Here is an 18,734-nt window from a genome sequence, read left to right as displayed (position 1 = left end):
CCACCTTTGGCGTGCACCCACGCAAGTGCGCGGGGGCTGGACGTGAGGGTGCTGGTGCACGGGGGGCACACATGGGGGTGCACCCCTGCCTGCCCAGCCCCGCACCCCTGCTCTCCCCGCAGCTCTTCCAGGGCAACTTGGACGCCGTCACGCCGGCGGTGCAGCCACTGGGGCGCATGGTGCAGGCGCAGCACGTCCGCATCCTCCCTCGCCGCTTCCACAACCGCATCGTCCTCCGGGCCGAGCTGCTGGGCTGCCCGCCAGGTACCGCGGCCGGGGGGGGGGGCTGCAGCGGGCTTCCCCCCGTGCCAGGACCCCTGCTCCCTGCCCACCTCTCCCCCTCCCCAAAGTGCCCCCTGCCCCACTCGGGGCAGTGCCGGTGACCGCGACGGTGACGGCGATGCCGACCCCACCACCATGCGGCGCGGGCGAGTTCTGGTGCGGGGACGGCTGCGTGGGGGCGTCCCGGAGGTGTGACGGCGTCGCCGACTGCACTGGGGGTGCCGATGAGGCCGGCTGCGAGCCCCCCAGCACCGCAGTGCCCACCCATCCTGCCAGGTACCAGCACTGCTGGGGTCCCCTTGGAGCCTGTGCCCCCAACGGAGCTGGGGTTTGGGGTGCGGGACCCCTCACTGCCCGGCTCTGCTTCTTGCAGCCCCCCGGCCCCCGCCAGTGCCGGCATCCTGGGGCTGACCCCGCAGCCGCCTCCAGCCCCCCCGACAGTGGTGAGCCCTGGGGATGGGGGGGGGACAAGATGGGGCGCAGGGGGTGGCAGCGGGTGACTCTTGTCTCCCTGTGCGCAGGGGACATCGGGGACAGGAGCCGGGCTGCTCCCTGCCGAGCCCCCCGCTGAGCCCCCCACTGCAGCCGGCACCGGAGCCCCCCACCCTGCTGTGCTGGGACCAGCAACGAGTGGGCCACCGTCTGTCCCCACCACCGCTGTGTCCCCCGGGGTGCCACCCCCTGCCAGCCCCCCGTTACCGGGCATGGCCGCTGTGACCGTGACACCCCCCGCGACGGGACTGCCTGCTCTGCCCCTGCCCCCCACCAGGGTCCCCACCCCGACAGCGGCAGGTGAGGGGGCATCGCTCAATGTCAGCCCCGGGGGGGCGGGGGGGGGCTGGGCATTTATGGGGCAGGAGGTGACAGCCCAGAGGTGCCGCTGGGAGCAGGCACTGCCCTGGGGCTCGCCCCCAGCCCCTTGTCTCCCCCCCCCCCCAGAGCTGCTCCTGCCCCGGCTCCTGTGCCCCCGGGACCAGTTCCCCTGCGATGTCCTGGGCTGTGTGGACGCGGCCGCAGTCTGTGACGGGCAGCCCGACTGCCTGGATGGCTCGGACGAGGTGCACTGTGGTGAGCCCCCCGCTGCCCCCCCACGCCTCCGCAGAGCCCACACGGAGAGGTCCTGGGGGTGCCGAGCCCCCCGGCCCTGCCTGCTACCCCCGGCTGAGCCCTGCCCCTGCCCGCCCCACAGGCACCCCCCCCGCCTCCAGCAGCCCCCCATCCCCCCTGGTCTGGCCCCCCGGGCCCCCCCCGACCTGCTCCCCCAAGCAGTTCTCCTGTGGCACCGGCGAGTGCCTGGCCCTGGCCAAGCGCTGCGACCTGCACCGGGACTGCGCCGACGGCTCCGACGAGAGCGGCTGTGGTGCGAGGGGACGGGGGGTGGGGGGGTGGGGGGGGTGGGGGGTGGGATGGGGATGGGGATGGGGATGGGGATGGGGATGGGGATGGGGATGGGGATGGGATGGGGATGGGATGGGGATGGGGATGGGGATGGGGATGGGGATGGGGATGGGGATGGGAGGGATGGGGATGGGGATGGGGATGGGGATGGGGATGGGGATGGGGGATGGGGATGGGGATGGGGATGGGGATGGGGATGGGGATGGGGATGGGGATGGGGATGGGGATGGGGATGGGATGGGGATGGGATGGGGATGGGATGGGGATGGGGATGGGATGGATGGGGATGGGGATGGGGATGGGGATGGGGATGGGGATGGGATGGGATGGGATGGGGATGGGGGATGGGATGGGATGGGATGGGATGGGGATGGGGATGGGGATGGATGGGATGGGATGGGGATGGGATGGGGATGGGGATGGGGATGGGGATGGGGATGGGGATGGGATGGGGATGGGGATGGGGATGGGGATGGGGATGGGGATGGGGATGGGGATGGGGATGGGAATGGGGGATGGGGATGGGGATGGGGATGGGGATGGGAATGGGATGGGGGTGGGGATGGGATGGGATGGGATGGGATGGGATGGGGATGGGGATGGGGGTGGGGATGGGGATGGGGGTGGGGATTGGGATGGGATGGGATGGGATGGGATGGGATGGGATGGGATGGGGATGGGGATGGGATGGGATGGATGAAACACAGTGGGACAGGATGAAACTGGATGGAATGGTTGGGATGGGGACAAGGAAGGGGATGGGTACAGGGACAGAGACAGGGTCATTGATGGGGATGGGGATTGGGATGGGGACAGGAATGGGGAAGGGTTGTCCCTTCATCCCAGAGCATCCTGTGCCTGGCCAGCTCCAGCCCTCTGCCCCTTTGGGGAACCCAGGAGACTCCAGGCTGGTGGCACTGGGGCTGGTGACACTGGGCTTGGGACACCAAGCAGGGCTGAGCAGAGGCTCTGTCCCTGCGGGACCCCCATGGGGACAAGCCCCAGGCGTGGGGAGGGCCCGGGGCAGCCCTCACCCCGCTCTGTCCCTGCCAGCTGACTGCATCCTGTCCCCGTGGGGTGGCTGGAGCGAGTGCAGCCGCTCCTGCGGGCTGGGGGTCACCGCCCGCCAGCGGGCTGTGCTGCGGGGCGCCCTGCCCGGGGGCACCTGCCTGCGCCCCCACCTCGACACCCGCTCCTGCTTCCTGCGTGCCTGCCCAGGTACCGGCCCCCACGGGACCCACGCTGCGGGGGGGGGGGGGGAGGGGGGGGCTGTCCTGGGTGGGTTGGTGGGGGCGGGTGGTGGGGCACCGTGGTGGTGCGGCACGGTGGGGTGGTGGGCAGCGTGGTGGGGCACAGAGGCACCCCGTAGTGATGGGGCATGGTGGCATGGGACAGTGGTGGCACGGGACGGTGGGGGAACGTGGTGGCACGGGACGGTGGCAGGACGTGGTGGCACGGGACATGGTGGCACGGGACGGTGGCTGGCACATCCCTGCACACCAGCCCCCAGGCATGGCCATCCCTGCAGATGGAGCGGGGGACATGGGGGAGCCATGGCGGGGGTTTGTGTCACGTCCCAAGCCTGTGCCAGGACGGCGTGGCCAGGCTGAAGGGGGCCAGGGCCACGGTGGGGCGATGTGGGTGGGTGGGCAGGGGGTGCCCCCAGTGCCTCCGTCCCGCTGCCCCCCAGTGCCCGGCGCCTGGGCTGCGTGGGGCGCCTGGTCCCCCTGCGATGCCGAGTGCCAGGGAGGGGTGCGGAGCCGCACCCGGAGCTGCACCGACCCCCCGCCCAAGAACGGGGGCCAGCCCTGCCCCGGGGAGGCCCTGCAGAGCCAGCCCTGCAACCTGCAGCCCTGCGGGGACACACAAGGTAGGGGACGGAGGGACGCCGGGAGGGGGACATGGAGGTGGGGGTGATGGGGACAGGGATGGGGATAGGGCTTTGTGCTGGGGCACGGGGACATGTGCGGCAGGGGGGGTGGCACGGGGCAGCACCCCACCCTCACAGCATCCTCCGCCCCCGCAGAATGCGGCCCCGGGATGGTGCTGGTGCGGGCAGAGGACTGCGCGCAGGGCCTGGTGCCCCCTTGTCCCCAAGCCTGCGGGGACCTGGGTGCCACCACGAGCTGCCAGAGCCCCTGCCAGGAGGGTGAGTGACGGGGCTGGGGGCGGCGCGGGGTGCCGGTGAGGGAGCAGCGGGGCTGAGCCGGTGCCGCCGGGCAGGCTGCCGGTGCCCGCCGGGGCTCTTCCTGCAGGAGGGCGCCTGCGTCAACGCCAGCCAGTGCCACTGTCACCTGGGCCAGCAGCGCTGGCTGCCCGGCCACGTCTTCCTGAGGGACAACTGCAGCCAGTGGTGAGCAGCAGCGACGCGTCCCCTGCCCTGCCTGCGCCCTGCCTGCCACATGCTGCCCCGTGGCTGCTCCTCGTCCCTGTCCCCATGGCCGAGCCCAGCTTCTGTCCCCAGCGTGTGCCTGGACGGGGTGGTGACGTGCGAGGACCTGGCCTGTCCCGTTGCCTGCGGCTGGTCCGCCTGGTCGCCGTGGACCCCCTGTGACCGCAGCTGTGGCGCGGGGACGCAGGAGAGGTTCAGGTGTGGGGCTGGGGAGGGGGCCCGGCCCCGCGGTGCTTGGTGGGGACAGGGGCCAACACAGCGCCATCCCCGCAGGTCCCCTTCCAACCCTGCAGCGGCCCACGGCGGAGCCCCGTGCGATGGGGATGCCCGGGAGGTGCGCGAGTGCCACACGCCCTGTGCCCCCGGTACGTGCACCCTGCGTCCCGGCGATGGTGGGGGCTGCTCCAGGGACCCCTGACACCCTGGGGACAGGATGGCTGCCGTCCCCTCTGCTCACACCGCCCCCAGTGGGGGTGACTTTGGGGTGCCCGTGGTGGCTGCGCCAGTGCCACGCGTCCGTCTGTCCCCGTAGAGCCGAGCAGCGGCTGGAGCGCCTGGACCCCATGGTCACCCTGCTCCCGGAGCTGCTTCCACCACGTGGACCACCGCGGGCGGCGGCGCCGATTCCGGCACTGCGAGGGGCCGGGGCCAGTGGGCACCTGTCCGGGGCTGGGGGAGCAGGAGGAGCCCTGCGACACGGCCCCCTGCCCGGGTGAGCGCCCCAGCCAGCTTGGGGCACGCTGGGGACGTGGGGGGCTGCTGGGTGCCGCCAGAGCCATGGGTCCGGGGGAGGCTGGACCCACCAGAGAGCCCCTGCTGCAAGTGGGGGTCCCGGGATTTTTGTTGGGGGGGGGTCGGGTCACGAGCCCGTCTCCCCCGCAGTGGCAGGCGTCTGGATGCCCTGGTCCTCCTGGTCCGAATGCTCGGCTCCCTGCGACGCCGGCGTGCAGACGCGCAGCCGGGCCTGTGCCCCCCCCGCCTTTGGCGGGGCCGAATGCGCGGGCCCCCTCCTCCAGACCCGCGACTGCAACGCCCAGCCCTGCGGAGGTGGGTGCCCGGCGGGACGCGGGGCTGTGGCTCCGTGGGGGTGCCGATACCGAGCCCTGCTGCCCGCTCTCCCCGCAGCGCAGTGCCCCGGCAGCATGCGGTACCGCACGGCCGAGGAGTGCCGGAGCGAGGGGGGGCCCTGCCCGCGGCTCTGCCGGGACCTGGGGCCCGGCGTGGTGTGTGCCGCGCGGTGCCAGCCCGGCTGCCACTGCCCCGCCGGGCTCCTGCTGCAGAACGGGACCTGCGTGCCGCCCGGCCGCTGCCTCTGCCACCACCGCGGCCGCCTCTACCAGCCCGGTGACACCGCCGCCCTCGACGCCTGCAACAACTGGTGGGGGTGACACCGGGGATGGGGTCTGGGGGGGGGTCCCAGGGGGTCCAGGGGACCTACTTCCACCCCTTGCTTACATCCCCTCTCGTGCAGCACCTGCATGGCTGGGGAGATGGTGTGCGGCACGGAGCCCTGCCCAGGTACCGACCCAGTGGGGGACACAGGGGTTGGGGGGGGGTCCCGGTGCCTCCTGGTGCTGGGGGGAGTGGGGTGGGCGGGTGCAGCGAGTCCCCACAACCCCCCCAGTGCCCTGCGGCTGGAGCAGCTGGACGGCCTGGAGCTCCTGCAGCCGCAGCTGCGACGTGGGGACGCGGCGGCGGTACCGGGTGCCTGCTGTGCCCCCCCCGGCCGGGGGGGGCCGCCCCTGCCAGGGACCCAGCATGGAGGTGGAGTTCTGCAGCCTGCAGCCCTGCCGTGGTGAGCAGCCCCCAGCCCCCGGGGCCCCCGGGGAGGGTGTCCCCAGAGGGGTGCCGTGGGGAGGGTGTCCCCGGGTGGGTGTCCCCAGGTGGGTGTCCATGCATGCGTATCTTGGGGTGTCTGTTCCCAGGGTGGGTGTCCCCCAGCGAGTGTCCCTGGGGAGGGTGTCCCTGGGATGTGCGCCCCCCCCCCCCCCCCAGTGGGTGTTTTGGGGTGGGTATCCCTGGGTGGGTGTCCCTTGTGTGGGTGGCTTTGGTGTTGGTGTCCCTGGGGTGTCCCTGGTGAGGATGTCCCTGCATGGATGCCCCCAGGGTTATTGCTCCCGGGTGGGTGTCCCTTGGGGTGGGTGTCCCGGGATGAGTGTCCCTGGGGTGGCTTCTCCTGGATGGGTGTCCCTAGAGAGGACACCCCCCGGGATGGTTGTCCATGGGATGGGTGCCCCCAGGTGGGTGTCTCCTGGTGGTGTCCCTGTTGGGGGGTTCTCCCCGGGGGGGTGTGCAGGACCGGGCAGCACCCCGAGCCTCCCCCGTGTGCACAGGGGCCGTGGCGCCGTGGGGGCCGTGGTCGGGGTGCTCGGTGCCCTGCGGGGGCGGCTACAGGAACCGCACGCGGGGTGGCTCCCCCCTGCACGGCCTCGAGTTCAGCACCTGCAACCCCGCGCCCTGCCCTGGTGAGCCCCCTCCGTCCGTCCGTCCGTCCGTCCGTCCATCCATCCGTCTGTCTGTCCGTCTGCCCCTCTGTCTGTCCACCCCAGCAGCCCCTGTCCCCACCCTCTGTGGCACTTGTCACCCCATCCCGTGCTATGGCACACCCGGGGCACCCCAGCTCCTCACAGGCGTGGTGGGGGCGCAGAGCCGTGTCCCCTCCCCGCCACTACCCCCCCCACTGTCAGGCAGACGCACACCGGTGACACCCCACCACAGTGCTGGGGGTGCTCAGGGGGTGTCTGTGCCCCCCCCCCCCCCAGGCGAGGAGCCAGGTGTCTGCCCCCCCGGCAAGCAGTGGCAGCCGTGCGCCCACGTCCCGGCCTCGTGCGCGGAGCTGAGCGCAGCCCCCGCGGCTGGTGGGCACTGCCACCCCGGCTGCTCCTGCCCCACGGGGGCCCTGCTGCTGGTGAGCGGGGATGGGGAGGTGGGGACGGGGTGGTGGGGACCCCCCCCAACACCATATCCCGGTGCTCCATACCGCAGAACGATGAGTGCGTGGCCGAGGAGGCATGTCCCTGTGCCCTGGACGGCGTGCTCTACCTGCCCGGGGACGCCGTGCCCCGGGGCTGCCAGAACTGGTCAGTGCTCATCCGGGGGGGGACCCGGCTGCTGCAACCCCCCACCCACCGCCGCCCTCTGTCCCCAGCTCCTGCATCGCCGGCCGGGTCACCAACTGCTCCCAGGTGGCTTGTGGTGACGGTAAGACCCCCGCCAGCTCCTGCCGTGCCCCCTGCGCGGGGCATCGCGGGGTGGCTGCAGGGACAGCCCCTGACCCTGCCCTGGTGGCCCTGCGGGGACCCGTCCCTGCTGTCCCCTGCGGCTGGTGGCCCTGGTGCCTGTGGTGGAGTTATGGTGACAGGAGTGGGGGGTCCGGCTGCCCCTTTGTCCAGGGATCTGTCCCAAAAGGGAAGGATTTGTCCCAAAGGGAGCGACCTGCCCCAAAAGGGAGGGATGTTCCCCAGAAAGGAGGGATGTGCCCAAAATGGGGGGATGTGCTCAAAATGGGGGGAAGTGCCCAAAAGGAAGGGTCTGCCCCAAAATGGGGGAGGAGGGGGGGAATCTGCCCCGAAACGGAGGGGTGTGCCCCAGAATGGGAGGACCTGCCCCGAGGCGAGCTCCAGGTTGCACCAGTGCCCCCACACCTCCCCACCCGGGGCACACGCTGATGCCCCCTGCCCGGGGCAGAGGGTGAGCTCCAGACCCCCTGGACCCCCTGGACCCCCTGGAGCGAGTGCTCGGCCTCCTGCGGGCCGGGCCACCAGCGCCGGTACCGCTTCTGCACCCCGCAACCCGGGGCACCCTGCTCCGAGCCGCAGTCCGAGGAGCGCTCCTGCATCCTGCAGCCCTGTGCCTGTGAGTGCCCCCCCGGGGGGTCGGGGTCTGGGGGGGCCGTGCCGGGTGCTGAGCCACTCCCCGTGCCGCAGGGCCGGGCGGCTGGAGCTCCTGGAGCCCCTGGAGCAGCTGCAGCCGGAGCTGCGGGGCCGGCGTGCGCAGCCGGAGCCGTGCCTGCTCCAGCCCCACGCCCCAGGGCCAGGGAGACTTCTGCGAGGGCCCCCCCGCGCAGCTGGAGCCCTGCAGCACCCAGGAGTGCCCCGGTGAGCAGGGCTGGGGTGGGGGGCCGGGGGGGGGAAGCAGGGGGTCCCATGCTGATGTCCCCGTCCTGCTGCAGCTCCCGACTGCGCCGCGGTGCCGGGCTCAGTGTTCAGCCCCTGCGGCCCCCCCTGTCCCCGCTCCTGCGATGACATCTCGGTGAGCCATGACCCCCCCCGGCCAGCCCCCCAACCCCCCACCCCACCGGTGTCCCCAGCCCTGACCGCTGCCTGTCCCAGCACTGCGCCTGGCGCTGCCAGCCCGGCTGCTACTGCACCGGGGGTGCACTGCTGGACGCGCTGGGCACGGAGTGCGTGGCCCCGGAGAACTGCACCTGCCTGGACCTGCGCTCCGGGCAGCGGCACCGGCCCGGCCACAGCGTGCCCCGCGGGGACGGCTGCAACAACTGGTCAGCGGGAATGGGATGGGACGGGGGTGGTGGGGGCACCTGAGGGGCCCGACCGCCCCATCCCCATCCCCATCCCCATCCCCATCCCCATCCCCATCCCCATCCCCATCCCCATCCCCATCCCCATCCCCATCCCCATCCACATCCCCATCCCATCCCATCCCCATCCCATCCCACCCCATCCCCATCCCATCCCCATCCCACCCATCCCCATCCCCATCCCCATCCCCATCCCCACCCATCCCCATCCCATCCCCATCCCCATCCCATCCCATCCCCATCCCCATCCCCATCCCCATCCCCATCCCCATCCCACCCATCCCATCCCATCCCCATCCCCATCCCCATCCCCGCTCCCCACTGCTCTGCTCTGCCCCACAGCACCTGCACCCGAGGGAAGCTGCTCTGCACCGGCCTGCCCTGCCCTGGTAGGTGCCCCACTTGGGGCGAGGGACGGGGATGGGGCTGTCCGCACACAAGGGACACCACAGACGCCCCCCCCCTCCCCCGCAGTGCCCGGCGGCTGGTGCGAGTGGTCCCCGTGGACGCCGTGCTCGAGGACGTGCGGTGAGGAGGCCACCACGCGGCACCGCGCCTGCTCCTGCCCCACACCGCAGCAGGGGGGCCCCGGCTGCCCCGGGGGGCAGGAGGGGCTCGGGGACGCCGGGACCCAGCTGCAGCGCAAGGAGTGCCCCAACGCCCCTCCCTGCCCCGGTGGGTGTCGGAGCAGGGGGCACAGGGGCCGCGGTGCGGGGTGACCCCGTGGCTCAGCGCCCGTCTCTCTCCCGCTCACAGAGGACGGGGCCTGGGGTGCCTGGGGGCCGTGGTCGCAGTGTGGGGGCTGCGGGGGGCAGGCGCTGCGCACCCGCGCCTGCTCCGGGCCCCCGGCACGCTTCGGTGGCCAGCCTTGTGCCGGCGAGGCGCGGCAGAGCCGGCCCTGCCCGCGGGGTGCCAGCGGCTGCCAAGGTGAGGCTGCGGGGCGCCGGGGGGCACGGACCCCTCCCCAGAACCCTCTCCGGACCCCTGCCCAGACCCGTCCCCCGTGGGTCCAGGCATGCCCAATCCTTGGCCCCCTGGGATGTGTCCGCTCCCCGCAGGTTGCGGCGGAGACCTGGTGGCCTTCGCCTGCGGCAAGCCTTGTCCCCGCTCCTGCGCGGACCTGCGGGAGGACACGGCCTGCCTGGACGGGCCCCGCTGCCAGCCCGCCTGCGCCTGCCCCCCCGGGCTGCTGCTGCAGGATGGTGCCTGCGTCCCCCCGGAGCGCTGCCGCTGCCCACGGGGTGCGGGGATGGGGTGGAACAGTGGGGGCAGGCGCTGGGTGCCGCTGGATGGTGGGCATGGGTGCAGGGTGCCTGTGGTGGCAGGGATGGGGTACAGAGTGTAATAGGGTGACAGGAGTAGGGTACAAGTTGCTGTGGGGTGCTTGGGATGGGGTACAGGGTGCTGTCAAATGGCAAGGATGGGGTGCAGGGCGCTGTGGGGTGGCAGGGATGGGGTACAGGGTGTAATAGGGTGATGGGCATGGGTGCAGGGTGCCATGGGGTGACAGGAATGGGGTACAAGTTGCTGTGGGGTGGCAGGGATGGGGTACAGGGTGTATAGGGTGATGGGGATAGGGTGCAGGGTGCCTGGGGTTGTGGGGATGGGGTACAGGGTGCATAGGGTGATGGGGATGGGGTGGAGCGTGCAATGGGGCAACAGGGATGGGGTACAGGGTGTTAACGGGGTGGCAGGGGCACAGGAACAGGGATATGCCAAGGACACAGGCAGGGCACAGGAGGTGCTGGGCAGGGTGGGACTGGGGCCAAGGGCTTCAGTGGCCCTGCACCGGGGTGCGTCACATGCCTGCACCCCCCCTGCAGGGACCCCCGAGGAGGGGAGCGCCTGGGGCTGGGACGGGGCAGCCCCCGTGCAGGAGCTGCAGCCTGGCGAGACCTTGCAGAGACCCTGCCAGAACTGGTGAGTGTCCCTGTCCCCACACCCAGCCCCAACGGGGAACCCCACGGGACCATCCCAGTGCACAGGGGTGGCACGTGAGGAGCCCCCACCGCCAGCCCTCACCCCTGTCCCCCCCTGTCCCCCAGCACGTGTGAGGCAGGGGCGCTGAGGTGCCATGCCGACCCTGAGTGCCGCGTGGACGGGGGCTGGAGCCCGTGGGGGCCCTGGTCCCGCTGCTCCCCCGGCTGCCGCGCCGGCACCCAGGCCGCCTCCCGGCAGTGCAGCAACCCCACGCCACAGCACGGGGGCCGGGGCTGCCCCGGGCACAGCCAGCGCCAGCGGCCCTGCCCCGCCGCCGAGGGCTGCCCAGGTGAGGACACCGGCACGGCCGGGGGGGCACGGGGCACGTGGGGTGCGTGGGGTGCATGGGGTACACGGGGTGCATGGGGTGCACAGGCCGGCATAGGGTGTGCAGGGTGGCACAGGGAGGGGATGCCTGTAGGACGGCGCGTGGCACAATGTGCTGCCCTGCTGGGTGGCGCAGTGCCGTGCCATGCAGTGCGGTGCTGTGCGGTGCTGTGCCATGTGGTATGGTGCTGTGCAGTGCCGTGCCGTGCCGTGCAGTACAGTGCTGTGCAGTGCCGTGCCATGTGGTATGGTGCTGTGCGGTGCCGTGCCGTGCAGCACGGTGCAGTGCAGTGCCGTGCCGTGCCATGCCGTGCCATGAGCCGCCGGTCAGTGCCCCGTGGTGCTGTGTGGCACCGCGTGGTGCAGGGCTGTGCAGTGCAGTGTGGTTCCACCCGTTGCAGCGCAGTGCCACACAGCACGATGTAGCGCTGAGTGGTGCAGTGCAGTGCCGCATGGTGCAGTGCGGTGCGGTGTGGGTGATCCAGCTGGGGCAGCGCAGGTCCTGCCCAGGGCTCTTTCCCCACGGGCTGTGGGTGCTGGTGCCACCATTGGTGCTGGCACAGCGAGCAGGGCCGTGCTGGTCACATCGCCACCACCGGGGCAGTCGGGGTCCCCCCGCGCCCCCACGTTGCTTCCCCTGTCCTGCAGAAGAGGAGCCGTGGGGCGAGTGGTCCCCGTGGGGGCCCTGCAGCGTCTCCTGCGGCGGGGGCGAGCAGCTCCGCCAGCGGGACTGCCCCCCCCCAGGGGGGTGCCCGGGGCTGGCCCTGCAGAGCAAGACCTGCAACACCCACGTGTGTCGGGGTGAGTGCTGTGCCCTGCCCCTGCACTGCCCCGGGGACCTCGGGGTGGCACGGAGGGGATGGAGCAGTGTGGTGTGATGGGTGGGGGGGGTGGAGCTGTGTGGGGTGCATAGGGTGGCGTGGGGTGCTTGGGATGGCGTTAATTGAAAAGGGTGGCACGGGGTGGATGGAGGGGCATGGGGTGGCACATGGGGTCCTTGGTGGTGGCACGGAGTGGATGGGGTGGCAAGGAGTGGATGGAGGGGCATGGGGTGGCACAGGGTGTCACGGGGTCCTTGGGGGTGGCACGGAATGGATGGGGTGGCACGGGGTGGATGGAGGGGCACAGGGTGGCACCTGCAAACCACGCCCCTGCGCACGAGCCGGGGCTGCGGGTGCTGGCGCGGTGGGGAGGGCACAGCAGCTCCAGGACCCCCCCGGGTGCAGCCGTCCTCAGCCCTGTCCCCGCACAGAGGCGGGGTGCCCGCCGGGGCGGCTGTACCGCGAGTGCCAGCAGGGCGAGGGCTGCCCCTACAGCTGCGCCCACCTCGCCGGCCGCATCGCCTGCTTCTCCGGGGGGTGCCAGGAGGGCTGCCACTGCCCCACCGGCACCCTGCTGCACCGCGGACAGTGCCTACAGGTGAGTGCCCTCACCCCCTCCCGGCACCCGGGGGTCCCGTGCCCCTTCCCCACCCCTGCCAGCCCTGGCCGTGTCTCCTGCACTGCCTGGGCACCCACGGGTGCAGCCTCTCCGCTGCCCCCAGCCTCGTGGTGTGAGCTTCTCCTGCTTCCCCTGCTCCTGGGGTGGTGCTGGAAGTGGGTGCCCAGGGCTCTGGGTGCTCCCCGGTGCCATGGGGGCTCCCTGGGGCTGTGGGCACGATGCTCATGCCCTATGCAGGAGTGCCCGTGCGTGCTGACGGCCGAGGTCCTGCGGGAGCTCCAGAACAGCTCCGCAGACCCCCAGGAGGCCCCCACCCTCCTGGGCACCCAGGGGCCGCCCCTCACGCTGGACCAGGAGGTGCCTCCCGGCAGCACCCTCCACTCCCCCTGCACCACCTGGTGAGTGCCATGGGACCCCTCCCCATGCACCCTGCTCCTATCCCCTGCTCCTAGCACCATCCCCATCCCCCGCTCCCCTCCCCAGCCCCAGCCCTATCCCTTGCTCCTATCCCCATCCCTGTCCCCATCCCCATCCCCTTCCCCTGCCCCTTCCCGGTCTCACCCTGCCCCTTCTCACCCAGCACCTGCCTCCACGGCCGGCTGAACTGCTCGCAGCCCCTGTGCCCGCGGGACGGGGGCTTCGCGCCCTGGGGCCCCTGGAGCAGCTGCTCACGGAGCTGCGGGGGCCTGGGGGTGAGGACCCGTCAGCGGGGCTGCACCAGCCCCTCACCTGCCCGGGGGGGCCGGGACTGCGCCGGGCCCCGCTCCGACAGCAAGTACTGCCAGAGCCCCGAGTGCCCGGGTGGGTCACAGCCCCCTCCCCTTGCCTTGACGGGGGTCACAGCCCCCTCCCCTCGCCCTGCCGGGGGTCCGGCTGCCCCACTGGGGCCGGATCCATGTGGGCACGGAGTTGGGGTGCGGGGGTGTCACTGCCTGCTCTGCTCCCTGCAGCTGTGGCCGTCCCCACAGAGGAGCCCAGCCCCAGTGTCCCAGGTGAGGGCTCTGCCGTGGGGGGGGGTCTCACTGCCCTGGGTGTGGTGGGGGCCCTTTCCTGGAGCTCCCTCCCTGCCTGGGGGGGTTCTGGCACCAGGGGGGCCTCGCGCTCCTGGCAAGCCCTGGCCCTGCTCCCAACCCCCCTCATCCCCCCCATCCTGGGCAGGTGCTGAGGAAGAGGAGGGCTTCGGCCCCTGGTCCCCCTGGAGCCCCTGCTCCAAAACCTGCACCCGCCCCGAGCGCCCGGCCACCAAGACCCGCGAGCGCTTCTGCACCGGGGCCGCCAACTGCAGCGGGGAGAGCTTCCAGAAGCAGCCCTGCAACCTGCCCCACTGCTCAGGTGGGGCTGGGGCCGTGCCCTGCCCCGCTGCCCAGGGGCTGGGGCTGTGCCCCACTGCCCGGGGGCTGGGCACCATCCTCTGCGCCCCTGCCCGGGGGCTGGCGCTGCCAGCATCCAGTGGTGCAGCCACGGGTGGTGCCATGCCCCTTGTCCCCATGTCCCCACAGACGCCCCCCCATGCCAGGGTGAGGACTGTGCCGGCCTGAACTGCTCGTGGACGCCGTGGGGTCCGTGGGCCGAGTGCTCCCGCAGCTGCGGCGTGGGGCTGCAGCAGCGCCTGCGTGCATACAGCCCCCCCGGCACAGGGGGCCGCTGGTGCCCGGGCATCCTCAGCGCCTACGTGCAGCGCCGCTTCTGCAACCTCCAGGCTTGCAAAGGTGGGGAGGAGCAGCATCGGGGGGGTCCCCAGCACCCCAGGGAGGGTCTCCAGCACCCCGGGGGCTTTGCGTGGCCCTGGCTGGGCACCAGCCCCCGCGGCACCTGGGTGTGACGCCCGTCCCCTCGTGTCCCCGCCGGCGGCAGTGGACGGCGCCTGGTCGGCGTGGAGCCCCTGGTCCCGCTGCGACCGGACGTGCGGGGGAGGCCGCGCCGTGCGCTCCCGCTCCTGCACTCGTCCCCCCCCAAGAACGGGGGGCAGCGCTGCCCGGGCGAGCGGCACCACCTGCGCCTCTGCAACCCCCAGCCCTGCGGTAGGGAGCGCGGGGGGTCGGGGATGGGGATGGAGATCCTGGTGCCGTGCTGATGGGTGCCCCCCTCCCAGGGGCCGGCTGCCCCCCCGGCATGGCCCCGGTGGCTTGTGCCAGCCGCTGCCCCCGGCGCTGCGAGGACCTGCAGGAGGGCATCGCCTGCGGGGATGAGGAGCGCTGCGAGCCCGGCTGCCGCTGCCCCAACGGTGAGTGCTGGCCTGGGGGGTGCCGGGGGGCAGAGCCTGGGGCCCCCCCCCGGGGCTGTGGGGTGCCCTTGGTGCCTGCTGGATGTGCACGCACTGTGTGGTGCTGGCAGGCAGAGCCGTGCGTGCATTGCAAACAGGCGTTCATGGAGAGCTGCCTGCACGGGTCTGGGCACATCCTGCCAAAGGCTGAGCTGGACACAGTGCACGCACAGCGCACAGTGCACGCACAGCACACAGTGCACGCACGCACACGCACACACACACGCACACGGCCATGCCCAGCCCGGCGTGGCCGCGCGCTGACGCTGCCCGCCCGCAGGCACGCTGGAGCAGGATGGGGGCTGCGTGCCCCCCGCGCACTGCGAGTGCACCGACGCCCAGGGCCACAGCTGGGTGCCGGGCAGCACCCACCACGACGGCTGCAACAACTGCACGTGCCGGGAGGGCCGCCTGCGCTGCACCGACCGCCCCTGCCCGCCGCCGCACTGCCCCTGGAGCCGCTGGTCCCGCTGGTCCCCGTGCAGCGTCACCTGCGGGGACGGCCAGCAGACGCGCTTCAGGTGGGGACGTGGCCCATGGGACCATGCGAGGTGGCGTCAGGGACCTGCCACCCACGTGTCCCCCCGCTTTGTCCCCTGGCAGGACCCCCACGTCAGGCTCGTGGGAAGACGAGTGCCAGGGGGAGCATGTGGAGAGCCGGGGCTGCGCGGCGGGGCCCTGCCCGCCCCTGTGCCCCCAGGAGGGCTGGGAGAGGCGCCTTGGGGACACGTGGTGGCAGGGCGAGTGCCAGCAGTGGTCAGTGTCCTCATGGGCAGGGGGCCGGGAGGGGCTGGTGCTGCTCCTGCATGACCTGCCCCATGGGCACCCCTTGTCCCATGGGCACCCCCTGCCCATGGCACCCACCTGCCCTGTCCCCTCCCGCAGCACCTGCACCCCGGAGGGCACGGTCTGCGAGGACGCCTCCTGTGCCGGTGAGTGCTGCGCACCCCTGGGTGCAAAGCCCCAGCCTCCTGGGGCCAGGAGGGGGACGGAGGGGACCGAGGGACACCGTGCCCTGTGACGTGCCACCCTGCCATCCCAGGGCCCGAGCAGTGCACGTGGGGTGCGTGGAGCCCCTGTTCCCAGACCTGTGGCACCGGCCTGGCCACCCGGCAGGGTTCCTGCCCCTGCCCGACCCCCGGGACCCCCGGTGCCCCCTGCAACGACAGCACTGGGACTGGAGCCAGCCCGCGCCGGGAGCTGGAGGCTTGTTACCTGCAGCCCTGCCCAGGTAGGGGGGCAGGCATGGGCAGGGGGTGGCGGGCCCGTGCCCAGCCCTCATCCCTGGTCCCCTCTCTGCCCCAGACGAGTGTTCCTGGAGCCCCTGGAGCCCCTGGAGCTCCTGCTCCTGTAGCTCCCCGCTGCAGCACCGACACCGGCACCGGCACGGCCCCGGCACCTGCGTGGGGCTGGACGGGGAGCTCCGCGACTGCGACACCTCGGGGTGCTCGGGTGAGGAGGGGGCTGGTGGGGACCTCCTATGTTGGCACTGCCCGGCGCCGGCACCCTCCCCAAACCCGCCTGCCCCTGCCTCCTGCCCTGCCCCTGCTCATCCTGGTGCCTCCGGGGGTGTCGAAAGCTTCTCCTCTCCCCACAGAAGCCAGCTGTGAGCCCCCCTTCGAGTTCCAGCCCTGCGGCCCCCCCTGTGCCCAGCTCTGCTCCTCCCTGCAGCACCCGCAGCTGTGCCCGGCCCTGCCCCGCTGCCTGCCCGGCTGCTTCTGCCCCCAGGCAAGGGCAGAAAGGGGCGGCAGCGCGAGGCCGGGCTGGGTCTTGTGGGGTGGGGGCCACCCTGGTGGGCTCTGAAGCCTGTGGGGTCAGGGAGGGCTCAGGAGGAGCCTGGTGCCCGCAGCGAGCCCTGGGTGCAAATGGATGGCTGCGGGGACGCTGCGGGGACTTTGTAGGGATGCTGCGGGGACATTGTGGGGACACTGTGGGGATGCTGTGGGGATGCTGAAGGCACACACCATTTGCCCCCCTCCATGTCCCTGTGTCCTGGCAGGGGCTGCTGGAGCAGCGCGGAGCCTGCGTGCCCCCCGAGCAGTGCGACTGCCTGCACACCAACGGGTCCAGCGGCCCCGTGGCCCTGGCTCCAGGGAGCATCGTCCTGCTGGGCTGCAAGAAGTGGTGAGGGGGCCGCTGGGGGGCCGGGGGGTCTCCCCCACACACGGGGGGCCGGAGGTGCCGGGAGCTCACCGCTGTTTCCTCGCAGCGTGTGCCAGGACGGGGCCCTGCGGTGCAGCAGCGAGGGCTGCCAGGGTGAGTGTGCCCCCCACTCTGGGATGGGACCCCCGGCCCCTCCTGCCCCATGGGTTTGTGCCCGTGGTCCCACGTCCCCTCTGGGGCACCCTGGGGGTTCCTGCCCACCCAGCACCCACATGTCCCGGCAGGGCTGCTCCCGCTGAGCCCCTGGTCGGAGTGGGCGCCCTGCAGCCCCTGCCTGCCCCTGCCCGCACGGCTCCTGCCCCAGCCCGAGGAGGCCCCGGGGGACGTCGTGCCCCAGGTTTCGCTGCAGCACCGCTACCGAGCCTGCCTGGACCCCGAGACCGGCCTGCCCTGGGCCGGCGATGCGGCTGCTTGCTCAGCTGAGCTGCGGCAGGAGCGGCTCTGCCCGGACCCCCACGTCTGCCAAGGTACCGGGGGTGCTGCAGGGTGAGGGGGTGAGGGGTCCCCGCTGCAGGTAGGTGACGCCCGTGTCCCACAGAGCTCTGCCTCTGGGGCCCCTGGGGGCCCTGGGGGCCCTGCCAGCAGCCCTGCAGCGGGGGCTTCCGCCTGCGACACCGCCACCTCCAGAACCCAGCGGGCAGCGGGCAGTGCCCGGGGGCGAGCTCCCAGAGCGAGAGCTGCAACACTGCCGTCTGCCCAGGTAACACCCCCATCCCCATCCCATCCCGTCCCGTCCCGTCCCGTCCCGTCCCATCCCATCCCATCCCATCCCATCCCATCCCCATCCCCATCCCATCCCATCCCATCCCCATCCCCATCCCATCCCATCCCACCCCCTGGACCCCCACCCTGGGGCTTCCCCCAGCCGCCCCCCAACACCCGGCCGCTGCCCCCAGGAGAGGTGTGCGAGGACCGGGGCAAGGCGCTCGCTGCTCCCTGTGCCAACGACTGCCCCCGCGCCTGCGCCGACCTCTGGCACCACGTGGAGTGCGTGCAGGGGGGCTGCAAGCCAGGTACGGCCCCCCGCCCCGTGCAGCCCGTGTTCAGCACCACCCATGCATCCCTGCACCCTTCCTGACGGGTGCTCACAGCACCCATGGGTGCACGGCTCCTCCTGTCCCTGCAGGGTGCAGGTGCCCCCCGGGGCAGCTGCTGCAGGACGGGGCGTGCGTGCCCATCGCCGAATGTCGCTGCGGGCTGCCCGGGGCCAACAGCACCCACGAGGTCCGGCCAGGGGAGGCAGCCGAGGTGGAGTGCCACAACTGGTGGGTGCCGGGGGGCAGGGGACGGTGGGGGGGACACGGGCAGGACCACACCGTGCCCGTCACACAGCCCCAGGGCGAGCGGGGGGCACTGAATGCCCTGGCTTTGGGCTCGGGCCCCCTCCTCACCCAGCTCCTCTTCCCCTTCAGCACCTGTGTGAACGGGACCTTGGCGTGCCCGGTGTTGGCGTGCCCGTCCTACGGGCCCTGGTCTGCCTGGAGCCCCTGCTCCAGCAGCTGCGGGGGTGGCCGCACCTCCCGGCACCGTGCCTGCCTGCCGAGCCCCGGTGGGGTGTCCTGCACGGACACCGGCACCCAGGAGACGGCCGAGTGCAGCCCCCAGCCCTGCCCCGGTGAGCGCCCGTCGGCACCCCCAGCATCGGCACCGGCACCGGCAGGGCCTGGCAGGGCGTGGGGGTGGCGCTGACCCCCTCTCCTCCCCGCAGACGGGTGCCAGCTGAGCCCCTGGTCCCCCTGGAGCCCCTGCAGTGCCAGCTGCGGAGGGGGCAGCTCGGAGCGGCGCCGGGAGCTGCTGGGAGGCGAGGAGGAGCCGTGCCCGGTCCCGGTGCTGCAGCAGCACCGCGTCTGCAACGCCCACAACTGCACGCCGGGTAGGGCAGCCCCAGCGTGGGCACCCTACGGAGGGTCCCAGGGGATGGGGATGGATCTGGAACGGTGGTGGGGTCG

At 72.6% G+C, this 18,734-nt stretch overlaps 1 protein-coding gene across 1 annotated transcript in view; it reads left to right on the top strand.

Annotated features, from left to right (window-relative positions):
- Positions 1 to 18,734, top strand: part of LOC121066529 (SCO-spondin-like) — a 34,525-nt gene that overhangs the window by 13,266 nt on the left and 2,525 nt on the right. The window contains 54 exon segments of the mRNA XM_040550149.1: positions 123 to 264; positions 375 to 558; positions 656 to 759; positions 868 to 1,074; positions 1,222 to 1,350; positions 1,472 to 1,642; positions 2,734 to 2,898; positions 3,371 to 3,550; positions 3,707 to 3,829; positions 3,904 to 4,033; positions 4,145 to 4,270; positions 4,346 to 4,437; positions 4,605 to 4,784; positions 4,955 to 5,119; positions 5,198 to 5,450; positions 5,544 to 5,590; positions 5,697 to 5,864; positions 6,406 to 6,537; positions 6,835 to 6,980; positions 7,058 to 7,152; positions 7,221 to 7,273; positions 7,760 to 7,927; positions 8,244 to 8,323; positions 8,404 to 8,573; positions 8,955 to 9,001; positions 9,087 to 9,287; positions 9,369 to 9,539; positions 9,671 to 9,853; positions 10,436 to 10,532; positions 10,658 to 10,881; positions 11,568 to 11,720; positions 12,172 to 12,338; positions 12,597 to 12,757; positions 12,940 to 13,160; positions 13,310 to 13,351; positions 13,518 to 13,691; positions 13,859 to 14,068; positions 14,214 to 14,312; positions 14,315 to 14,380; positions 14,452 to 14,583; positions 14,903 to 15,143; positions 15,226 to 15,378; positions 15,508 to 15,554; positions 15,665 to 15,853; positions 15,928 to 16,074; positions 16,220 to 16,350; positions 16,622 to 16,746; positions 16,832 to 16,878; positions 17,010 to 17,252; positions 17,324 to 17,485; positions 17,682 to 17,798; positions 17,912 to 18,050; positions 18,198 to 18,400; positions 18,494 to 18,658. Coding sequence (XP_040406083.1) covers positions 123 to 264; positions 375 to 558; positions 656 to 759; positions 868 to 1,074; positions 1,222 to 1,350; positions 1,472 to 1,642; positions 2,734 to 2,898; positions 3,371 to 3,550; positions 3,707 to 3,829; positions 3,904 to 4,033; positions 4,145 to 4,270; positions 4,346 to 4,437; positions 4,605 to 4,784; positions 4,955 to 5,119; positions 5,198 to 5,450; positions 5,544 to 5,590; positions 5,697 to 5,864; positions 6,406 to 6,537; positions 6,835 to 6,980; positions 7,058 to 7,152; positions 7,221 to 7,273; positions 7,760 to 7,927; positions 8,244 to 8,323; positions 8,404 to 8,573; positions 8,955 to 9,001; positions 9,087 to 9,287; positions 9,369 to 9,539; positions 9,671 to 9,853; positions 10,436 to 10,532; positions 10,658 to 10,881; positions 11,568 to 11,720; positions 12,172 to 12,338; positions 12,597 to 12,757; positions 12,940 to 13,160; positions 13,310 to 13,351; positions 13,518 to 13,691; positions 13,859 to 14,068; positions 14,214 to 14,312; positions 14,315 to 14,380; positions 14,452 to 14,583; positions 14,903 to 15,143; positions 15,226 to 15,378; positions 15,508 to 15,554; positions 15,665 to 15,853; positions 15,928 to 16,074; positions 16,220 to 16,350; positions 16,622 to 16,746; positions 16,832 to 16,878; positions 17,010 to 17,252; positions 17,324 to 17,485; positions 17,682 to 17,798; positions 17,912 to 18,050; positions 18,198 to 18,400; positions 18,494 to 18,658 — 7,867 coding nt within the window.

Source organism: Cygnus olor, chromosome 2 (assembly GCF_009769625.2).
Source record: "Cygnus olor isolate bCygOlo1 chromosome 2, bCygOlo1.pri.v2, whole genome shotgun sequence".
Lineage (NCBI taxonomy): Eukaryota > Metazoa > Chordata > Aves > Anseriformes > Anatidae > Cygnus > Cygnus olor.
The sequence above is the reverse complement of the archived record's forward strand: the minus strand, read 5'-3'. Positions and strand labels throughout refer to the sequence as shown.